General features: G+C 46.6%; 1 protein-coding gene across 1 annotated transcript; it reads right to left on the bottom strand.

The window, feature by feature from the left end:
• Positions 1-3,179: 3,179 nt before the first annotated feature.
• Positions 3,180-10,926, bottom strand: BTNL10 (butyrophilin like 10). Its single transcript, XM_044239387.1, has 6 exons — positions 10,833-10,926; positions 10,277-10,630; positions 9,512-9,790; positions 8,180-8,359; positions 7,440-7,466; positions 3,180-3,778 (listed from the first exon to the last, which is right to left on the bottom strand). Exons 1-6 carry the CDS (start codon positions 10,924-10,926, stop codon positions 3,180-3,182), a joined length of 1,533 nt encoding a protein of 510 aa, XP_044095322.1.
• Positions 10,927-11,030: the final 104 nt, after the last annotated feature.

Raw genomic sequence — 11,030 nt, 5'->3', positions numbered from 1 at the left:
CAATAATTCCAATCTGTTTTTGTACTGGTTGAGATCTGATTTGTGACCCAATATGTGATCTATTCTGAAGAATATTCCATATGTACTCCAGAAGAATCTATATTCCATTGCTTTAGGATGGGGTATTCTGCATATACCTGTGAAGTTCATCTGGTCCAGTGTGCCATTCAAAGCCCTTGTTTCCTTGTTGATCTGCTTCGATTATCTGTCTATTGCTGTGAGTGGGTGTTAAAGTCCCCTACTATTATTGTATTATTATGAATGTGTTTCTTTATTTCTGTTATTAATTAGTTTATATAATTGGTTGGTCCCAAGTTAGGGGCATAAATATTTACAATTGTTAGATCTTCTACAGGATAGACTCTTTTTTTTTTCTAAAGATTTTATTTATTTATTTGACAGAGAGAGATTACAAGTAGTCAGAGAGGCTGGCAGAGAGAGAGAGAGGGAAGCAGGCTCCCTGCTGAGCAAAGAGTCCAATGTGGGACTCGATCCCAGGACCCTGAGATCATGACCTGAGCCGAAGGCAGTGGCTTAAGCTGCTGAGCCACCCAGGCGTCCCTAGGATAGACTCTTTATGTATGATATAGTGTCCCTCTTCATCTCTTACTACAGTCTTTGGCTTAAAATCTAATTTTTCTCATATAAGGACTGCTACCTCAGCTTTCTTCGATGTTCATTAGCATGATAAATTGTTCATCCCCTCACTTAATAAAAAAATTTTTATTTATTTATTTGATAGATGGAGATCACAAGTAGGCAGAGAGGCAGGCAGAGAGAGGAGGAAGCAGGCTCCCTGCTGAGCAGAGAGCCTGATGTGAGGCTCTATCCCAGGACCCTGGGATCATGACCTGAGCCAAAGGCAGAGGTTTTAACCCACTGAGCCACCCAGGCGCCCCCACCCCCTCACTTTAAATCTGAAGGTGTTTTTGGGTCTAAAATGAGTCTCAGACAGCATGTTGATGGTTCTTGCTTTTTTTTTTTTCTTTTTTAATTCCAATCTGAAACCCTGCATCTTTTCACAGGAGCATTTAGCCCATTTACATTCAGAGAAACTATTGAAAGATGAGTTTAACTATGGAGTATTATGCCTCCATCAGAAAGGATGAATACCCAATATGTTGCTACCCAACTAGCAACATGGACAGGACTGGAAGAGATTATGCTGAGTGAAATAAGTCAAGCAGAGAGAGTCAATTATCATATGGTTTCACTTATTTGTGGAGCATAACAAATAGCATGGAGGACAAGGGGCATTAGAGAGGAGAAGGGAATTTGGGTAAATTGGAAGGGGAGGTGAACCATGAGAGACTATGGACTCTGAAAAACAATCTGAGGGGTTTGGGTATTATAGAGGGCACGGCTTGCATGGAGCACTGGGTGTGGTGAAAAAATAATGAATACTGTTTTTCTGAAAATAAATAAATTGGAAAAAAAAGAAAGATGAGTTTAGTGCCTTAGTATTACCTGTAAAATCCCTGTTTCTGTAGATTGTTTCTTTCTGGTCTGAGTTACTTTTGGGCTCTCTGCTTACAGGATCCCCTTTAATATTATTGCAGGGCTGATTTAGTGATCACAAATACTTTTAGTTTTTGTTTGTCCTAGAAGCTCTTTATCTCTCCTTCCATTCTGAATGACAGCCTTCTTGGATAAAGTATATTTGCTGCATTTTTTTTCATTTATTGCCCTGAATACATCATACCATTTCTGGCCTGCCAGTTTTCCCTGGATTGGTCTGCTGCCAGTTTAATGTTTCAGCCCTTGTAGGTTAAGGACTTCTTGTTTTGAGCTGCTTCTAGGACTTTTCTTATGTCTCTCATTCCAGAGGTTTTGGAATGAGGTCATGTTTTTACTTTAATTTGCTTCCATGACTGACCAGGGAAACCCTGGAATCTTTGGATTGGTTTCCATGTAGCTCTGCACTGACTTGCCATGGTCGGGGAGGGGGGAGATGGAGAGGGGTACCAAGGTAGACCAGATTTCCAGGCTGTTGCAAGGGGGACGGGGAGGGAGAAGGAGGAGTGAGTAGGTAGGAGTGGGAAGGCAGGAGAGGGGAGAGGATAAAGGGAGTAGGAAGGGAAGGTAGGTGGAGGGGACGTGAGTAAGGAGAGAATGGGGGAGAGAAGTAGGAGGGTAAGGAAGGGTTGGAGGAGGGGAAAGTGCATGGGGGAGGGTAAAGGGGAAGAGGCCAAGGTTGAGAGAGAAGGAGGGAGAGACAGAGAGGATGGGGAAAGAAGGAGGAGAGTAAGGAGGGATTGGAGGAGGAGAAGGAGCAATGGTGAGGGAAAGGGGAAGAAAGGGAAGGGCAGAAGGAAGGGAAAGAGAGGGGAGGAGAGGATAATAAAGGCCGGCATTTACTGAGCAAATATTTTGTGCCTGGTACTGGGCTCAATGCTTTATAACTGGCCCCAACTACATTTCAGAAAAGCACCCCACTGTGTATAATGATATAGTGTCCTGGTCAGCTTGGGCTCTGTAATAAATAACAGGTGGTAGTTTAAACAACACACTTTTATTGTGTCCCATTCCTGGGGATTGGAGGTCCCAGATCCAGGTGTGGTTGGGGCTGGTTCCTCCTGATATGTCTCTCCCTGACATGTACATGCAATCTCGCCACTGCGTCTTCATGCAGTTGTCCACATGTGTGTGCCTGTGCCTTGATATCCTCTTCTTCTTCTTCTTCTTCTTTTTTTTTTTTAAAAGATTTTTGTTTATTTATTTGACAGAGACACAAAGAAAGCAGGGACAAGGGCATAGAGAGAAGGGGCATTCCTGCCTAGCAAGGAGCTTGATGTGGGACTTCTTTGGGATCATGATCTGAGGTGAAGGCAGATGCTTAACTGGCTGAGCCACCCAAGCACCTCTGACTCCCTCTTCTGATAAGGATTCCAGTCATGCAGGATCAGGGCCCACCCTAGTGACCAGTTTTTACCTTAGCCACTTCTGTAAAGACTCCATCTCCAAATACGGCTCCATCTGGAGATTGGGGGGGGGTTGGGGCTTCAGAATGTACATTTGCGAGTGTACGATTCAGCCCATAATATATTGTCAGTATTCCACAGAGAAGGAAAATGAAGATAAGACGATATAACTCAGAAAGATGTACCTTTGTATAGGTCTAGCTGGCATGTAGAATAGACATGTCTCCCCCAAGTCTATGACAAGCTAGAGCAAAGAGATCATGGGTCTTGTTGAAGGAGGGTCCTCACCCTCTCCTGTCCCTGGCTCTGAGGAGGGCCCGTGGCTTCAGGAGGCTGGAATTCTGAGCAGATGATAAGAGGGATAGGGTCGTGTGTCCAGAGGCAGAAGAATGGCCTCAGTGGCTCTGAGAAGGAGAGTCCAGAGAATGAGTAGATGAGGGATCCATTGCCAACGTTGTAGAAGGAGACTCTGCCAGCATCATAGTCCAGGAGAATACCCACCTGATGTAGGGGCTCTGAAGGGTGCAGGCGGACCCTTGGGAAAGCTAGGGCCCAGAATGTCTTCTTGTAGAGCTCCAGGGCCCAGAGTCCATGTTGGGGAGCCTTTGGGATCCTTCCCTTCCGATTCAAGCTCTCCAGACAGACGCCCACATTCCAGGCCTTCCTCTGTCCTACCTGGACCTCCCAATAATACCTCCCAGCAGAGAACTGTTCCCGTGCCAATACACAGGGGTCCTGGTCAAATCTGCTGGGGACATCTGGCAGCTCCTGGTCAAAGAACAGCCGCCTCACACTCTTCCCATCCTCAGACAGAGCGAGTTTTGGGCTTGCGGTGTCAGGGTCCAGGGATGGGCTCACTGTGGGAAGAGGAGAGGTTTAGGCTTGGGGGTTTGTGTCCCCAACCTGCCCTCCTGTAAGAAGGGCACCACAGGGCCTCTGGGTGAGGCAAAAACACAGCCTCCCTGAGAGTCCCTTAGCTCCCCCCATCTTCTGTCCAGGACCCTGAGCAACAGGTTACCCCAGCACAGCTGATGCAGCTCCAGGTGGGAGCCAGGGGGTAGATTGCTATCGATGAGGGGACATGACTGGCACCCTGTGAGGTCTGCTTGTCCCCCTGTTCACAGTCCCTCAACACATGTGTATGTGTGTTTCTGTGTGTATGTGTGTGTGTGAGAAAGAGAGAGAGAGAGGTAGACAGGAAGAGAGAGAGAGAGAGAGAAGCAAGGAGAGACAGAGAAAAGGCCGGAGAGACATAAGGGAGAGATAGAGATAGAGACAGTATCCCAGAAATATAGGGAAAAACAGAGACAGGTAGAGAAAGGAAGAGAGAGACATAGAAGAGACACAGAGAAACAGGGAGACAGAAAGAGATAGAGAGACAAGGAGAACAAAGAGAGACAGAATAACCCAGGTAGACACAGGTAGAGAGATACAGAAAGCTACAGAGACAGAGCGAAAGACACAAAGAGAAAGACAGAGAGACACAGAGAGAGACACAATGAGAACGATGGAGAGACAGACAGAGAAACAGAGATAGAGACATAAGAGGACATGGAGGACACAGAGGGACAGGAGAAGGTGCCACAGGTGCATTGATGCAAGTGCCACTGGAGAGCTCTGGGGTCAAGAACAGAGGAGTCACATAAGGAAAAGCCCAAGAGGCATCTTAAGAGCCCCACAGCTAAGATGAACACCTTCCAAAACAGAGTCCTTCTCTCCTGCCCTACCATTCCTCTGGGGGAGGGTCTGCCTACACTTGAGCTCCATATTAGAGGCAGATAGGGTGTGTGGGGACCAGCTGGGCGTCAGGCTGCCCCAGCAGGCATCTTCTCAATAACAGAAACCTCTTAGCCAGTGTCCACCTTGGCCCATTCTAAAGCCAGTTATGTTGTTTGCTTGGGTCTATACCTCGATGCCGCAGACACTCATGTTTCTTGACCTTCCATCCCTATCAGCTGGACAGGACCCATGCTTTCCTCCTAGTTGAACCCCAGCTTCCTCTCTGGTCTCTACCTCTTTCTGGATAGAATCCTGTTCTCTTTCGCTTTCTAGCAAAGACTGACTGTTTCCCCCCAGAATTCTCATTGCTGCTTTCTGAATTCTCCACCTTCTGTCCCACCCAAATTCTTTCCCTGTAGAGTTTGGGCTGTGGGGATGGAGATCACCCATGTTACATCTACATAATGATCAAACATGGACTCCCTAGCTGAACAATAAGCCTGGCTCCTGGTATTCCAAATTTCCTCATCATTAAATAAAAATTAATCACATTAAATAAAAGTTCCAGACTAACAAAGAAGCCAAAAAATAGCATAAACAATATGTCTATGAAAACATCTTGGAAAACCCACAGTAAAGGTATCAAAGCCAGAAAATTAACATTGATACAAAACTACTCAATAATGACCTCTGACACACCACCCCACCCCACCTGGCCGCCAGTGCAGATCTGTGTTCCATCCTATCCACTGCTGCAGACTATATTCCCTGAAAAATTTTTCTCTAGTTCATTTTCATTCCCCCTGCTGGCTTCATGTGTCTTCATACCAGATCATTTTTTTTAGGCAGCAGGCATGTTCTGCTGCCTTAAAGGACCTTAAAGTAAAACCAAAACAAACCGAAATAAAACACTCTGCTTGATTCCCCACTTACCAATTTATAGCTTAGCTGCACAGACTATAATTTTGAATTTTTTGTCCCAGTTGTCTCCATAGGGGACACCTCTCCTTGCACACCACACTAGACAATGTTTCTGGGTCATGTTCCCGATCTTATCTCACTGTATGGTATGCCCCAAGCTGCTTACTCACCACACTGTATCCATGGATTTCAGTGAAAAAGCTTCCCCTGGACTTCCCACAACTCTGCCCAGACATCTGCTCAAACAGACCTTCAAGTACCAGGTTCTCCAAGGCTAGACTTGAATCTGTCTTCTTTGCCCTGTACCTTTCTTATCCTTTTTTCCTTTTCAAAATCTTTCTTTTTAAGAATAATTTTGGGCGTGCAGATAAATGGAGCACTTTCTGGTTCACTTCCTTGGTTTTCAAGGCCAGATATATGCCAAGGACCTTAAATTCCTATCTCAAGTCCACATTTCTCCTGGAAGTTCCAGACTTGTGTAACTAAAGATTTATCTGACATCCCCATTTGGATGTCTGATAAAGTTTCAGTCTTAAGGGGTCCAAGATGATTTTCACTTCTTTGAAGTGAAAGTATTGTTTGACCCCAAGTCTGTATTGTTTGACCCCAAGCTTTCTGTTAGTTGAAGCCACCATGGGCCCAGGGACATTGGCTCCAAAGGTCACCTTGGGTTCCCTGTTCTGTCTTGCCCTGCTGGACCCTGCTATTTGTGGCCCCAGGGCACATCTCAGGGTTGTCCTCTCCTCCACCAATGCCTCTCCCCTGTCTAAGCTCCCTCACTCATGTTGCACCCAGACCCCTACTTCAGCCTTCCAGGCTCTGCAGGTCTGGGCATCCACAAATCTTGCCCCATTGGATTCTCTTCCACATGTTCATCTTTCTCACACCACAGATGACATTCTCCCTGCCATGTTTGTGGGTCCACAGCTCATTCTCTCAGGGCTGTGGTCTCACTGTCACCCAGCCCTTCATTTAGATGTTACCATCCCACCATCCCACCATCCCCAGGGCCGTGGACATCCTACATGAATGCTCTCCTGGCCAACTTCATTATTGTATTCTAGTCCATTCCTATAATATTACTCTGCTTTATTCCAGTTTTGGTTAAAGAAGCATCACTGGCTGATGGCTTGCATCCCAACATAGATTCATGCCCCCTGAGGACAGGAGGAAGTCATTTCAATCACTGATAGATGGTTGGATGCTGGCACAGGAGGTACCTGGTCACTATTTTACATGAACGAGTAACTGAATGACTGAAAGGATGATCAGTTTCTATCTGTCCCCTCCTAGACCCTCAACAAGTGGCTGTGCTAAGGCTTGTGTCCCCAGGTACTCTGACACCTCTCAGGTTCCTGGTTCATTGTCTGCATTTATGCCCCTCCCAGTCCTGGGGTTCCCTGACTTTGGCGAGATTCTCTCCTCTCCATCCATCCCTCCCACCTAGATGGTGTCCTGAGGTAGAAAACCCCTGTTTTTGCTATCTCTGTGGTAACAGATTGGTGTCCCCCAATCCCCCAACAAGTGGCCAAGCCTCAGGAGAGTTGTCTTTCTTGCTGCCTAGGCTCTGCGTGTCTGTCTCTTCCCCAGGTAGTAAACAGGAGCTAAGGTCTCTCAGGGTAGCAGAAAATTGATGTTTAGAGCCATGTGGCTGCCACTCACCAGCATTGGGCTCCACATATCTGCACTCTGGAATGAAAAGGAACACACACACACACACACACACACACACAGCAGTGCCTCTGCATGCATGCATATGTGCACAGATCAACACACATATGTGTATGTAAATGTACATGTGTACACAGCACCCACATACATGCACACATAGACACACATGTGGGGGCAGAGGTTTCCAGCCCCCGACATGGCCCTCACCATAGATCACCTTGTCCTCTGTCCAATCTGCAATGAGAGAGAAATATGTGAAACTGTGGGACTGTGCTGATTCAATGGGGCCAAAGCTCAGCTTCTGGGAACCTAAGTCAAAAGAGGACTTAATGGGTTCTAGCTGTGATCTTAGAAAGCATGAAGAAATACAGATTCTTCAGTGCCTAATAAAACCATAATCTGGGTCATTTTCTTCCTAGGGGAGGCTTTGGTGGAGCAGATCCTGATAGCCCTGCTTTCCCATGTCTGTCATGGGGACATCTGTGCTCTGCTCCCAGGCTCGTGCCTGATGGCTATGGGTAAGGACACAGGGGGAAGGGAGGGGAGTGGATTGGTGAGTGCAACAATGCTTATTGATGATAGTCCCTGCACCCACAATGAGACCCTGGCAGGTGCCAGGTACCCTCCTGCATTTGTCACTTGAGCACTTCTCAGAATGCTCTCATCACCCCCAACTGACAGACACTCCCAGGTTCAAGCTCAGATCTGTCTTTGTGTTGGAAATCCTCCAGCCTTCCAGAAGTCCTCCAGTGATGAGCAGCTGAACACCTCTCAGAGACAGAGAATTTCACTGAGCATTTGGTAAGTGGGGAGTCCCTGAGGTGTGTCCTGGGCTTGTATCTCCCATTTATCCTGACCATGAGGGTGCACACAGGAGAGTTCATGCAGAGCTCCACACCTGTGCCCTGGGGGAAAGAGACATGTCCGTCCTACCAGGACCTGCTTACCTTGGGAGTGCTGCTCCTCTGCTCTATGCAGTCTCTCTTCTTCCAGTTGCCCCACATTCCTGTCTTTCTGGCATTTCTGGTAGAGACAGGTGGCTCCAGCTGTGACAAGCCCTGCCAGAGTGAAGATCAGAGGCAGCACTTTCTTCCATACATTTGACAGGGAACTTCTGGACAATTGAGCTGAAAGAGAGTACAGAGAGGCAAGAATATCAGGGAAAGAGAGCACCTGTGTTCTGAGGACACACACATGAAAGGGTTTGTAGGTCGGGGACATGATCCTTGGAACTAACCTGAAATGACTCAGAAAACATACGTGGGTGTTTATACAGACAAATCAGGACAGATGAACAGGAGAGAGATGATGGACAAATGGCAGAATGTTAAACACTGGGTGGTCTGTACAAAATTCTGCATGCCATTCTTACAAATTTTCTGTAAGCTTGAGGTTGTTTAGAAATGAAAATTATATGCAGAGTGAAACTTGAAAACCTCCAAGCTGTCTGTCAGAAGATGAAGGCATAAGTAGGCTGTGATCCATCCAGACAATGTAATACCGTTTAGCACTAATGAGAAAGGAGCTATTGGTGCAGCCACTGTGAAGAGCAGGGTGAATGTTCTTCAGAAAATTAAAAGTAGAACTACCACACAATGCATCAATCCCAGCTTCTGGGTACTTATACAAAAAGTAAGATATAAAAATATTAGCTCCAAAAAATAACATGTCCCCTTATGGTCAATGTACTGTTATTTACAGTAGCCAAGATATGGAAACAGCTCAAGTGTCCATTGATGGATGAATGGTAAAGAAAAAAATATATTTATACAATGGATAGTATTTTCTATAAACAAGAAGGACATCAGACCATTTTCAAAAAACATGGATGGATGGATACCTTGTGGACATGTTGGTAAGTGAAGGTAATCAGGGAAAAATGCTGTATGATCTCATGTATATATGAAATCTAAAATGAAACAAAACAAGAAAAAAAACCCACCAATCCCCAGAAAACCAGAAAGCCCAGCTCATAGATGCAGAGAGCAGATTGGTGGTTTCCAAAGGATGGAGATGGGACTGGGTGTAATAGATGAAGAGGGGCAAAAGATATGAACTCCTTGTTATGAGATGAATGAGTTCTGGGGAGTTGATGAACAGCATGGAAACTATAGTTAAGAGCACTGTATTTTTGTATACTTGGAAACTGTAAGACAGTAGATCATAAACGTTCTCCTCATAAGAAAAACGTCCCATTACTGTGCAAGGATTTCAATATTAAGTACTTATTGTCTGGGCTGCTCAGAGCTTTTGAGGCCTGAACAGAACAGAACACTCACGCAGCAAGTGGTAGCTGACCATCTTCTTCTGGAGGAGGGGACTGGAGATGCAGCAGGAGAAGTTCTGAACATCCCCATCCTGGATGGTCACATTGGACACCACCATGAAGAGACCTGTTGTTGGCGAGGCTGAGAGGTGGGTCATGGAAGGTAGGGGCTGTCCTCTGAAATTTCTCCATTCTGCCTGGGGCTCTGGGAACCAGCCTTCTGAGGTACACTGTGCCCAGACAATTTCACCTTGGACAGCCTGCACTTGGATTCTGGGCATCCCGCCCAGACCTGTGGGAAGAGATGCCTGTTGCAGTCTACACAACCACCAGTGCTTTCATCAGAAAAGTACAGATATTGAGAATTCCAGCAGAGATTGGGATTTTTTCACAGACTACTTACTCTGTGTAATATTTATATGCAGTATGTTACCCTTGTTCCCAGAATGCACAGGATAAAACAAAAAAGGACCAAGAATGTAAAAAACCCTTCTATACAGCAAAATTAGTGTTTTTTCCTCCCTGTATCTCTATCCCTCCTTCTTCCTCTGTCCTTCCCTCTCTACCTCTGCTTCCCTCTTTCTGGATTGGCTTAGAAAAGGGAGAGAAAAGGGTGTCCTGAACTGGACTTCTCAGGAATCACTGCCCCTGGTGCAAACATATTAGTGCTTTTGTGGGAAGTGTTCAGGCTTGGGCTACAGTGGGATGATCTGCATTGGGCATCAGGTTTGGGGGAGGGGACTCGGGGAGACAATGAACCCCAGTAGCTCACCCTTACCTGCCACCATCAGCCACAGCCTGGTCTCTGCAGACATGTTGCCATCTTTGAAGTTGCAGTGGAATGTTCCATTATCAAAAACTGTCACGTTGTGGATCTTCACTGTGGCTTTTCCCTGGTCCAGCCCAGCACTCAGGAAAGTGGTCCTTCCCTGGTATTCTCTCATCTGTTCTTCCTTCATGTCTGTCCCATTCTTGTGCAGGTGCACGACTTGGGATGGCTGATCCCTGTACCACCGAAGCTCCATGTCCTCAGCACTGATATTGAGGGACAGATGACATGGTAGCTCCACATTTCCCCCCAGCACTGCCAGAACAGGTATTTTAGGTCCAATGATGGAGAAATCAGCTTTCCCTTATGAGATTAGATCAGAGAGCCCTAGTTAGGCTGGGTCTGAGGAGACAAGGGCCCTCCCACCCAGACTTAGGGTTCTCTGGGAAGGACTGCTTGGATCCCTGGCTGACAGGTGTTGTGGGTAGGTGCCAGCCAGCTCCCTCTGGCATTCTTTTCCATAAGGGGTCATCCTCCTAGCATGGGGTGAGGGGAGCTCTCCTACCGTTTGCAGGGATGCTGCAGGACAGGAGCTGCAGGACGATGATGATGATGGAGCAGCTGTGTGGAAAGATGACTCGACCGTGTGTGTTTGCCATGCCTGTGGGAAAAGAGAGGCCTGAGCCCTACACATCAGAGGCTGAGGTAATTTCTGTCTCTGCCAGTCTCTCTCTCTATCTGTCTTTCTAGTTCTCTGTTTGTC

Source organism: Neovison vison, chromosome 1 (genome assembly GCF_020171115.1).
Source record: "Neovison vison isolate M4711 chromosome 1, ASM_NN_V1, whole genome shotgun sequence".
Taxonomy (NCBI): Eukaryota; Metazoa; Chordata; class Mammalia; order Carnivora; family Mustelidae; genus Neogale; species Neogale vison.
This window is presented reverse-complemented; position numbering and strand designations above follow the sequence as displayed.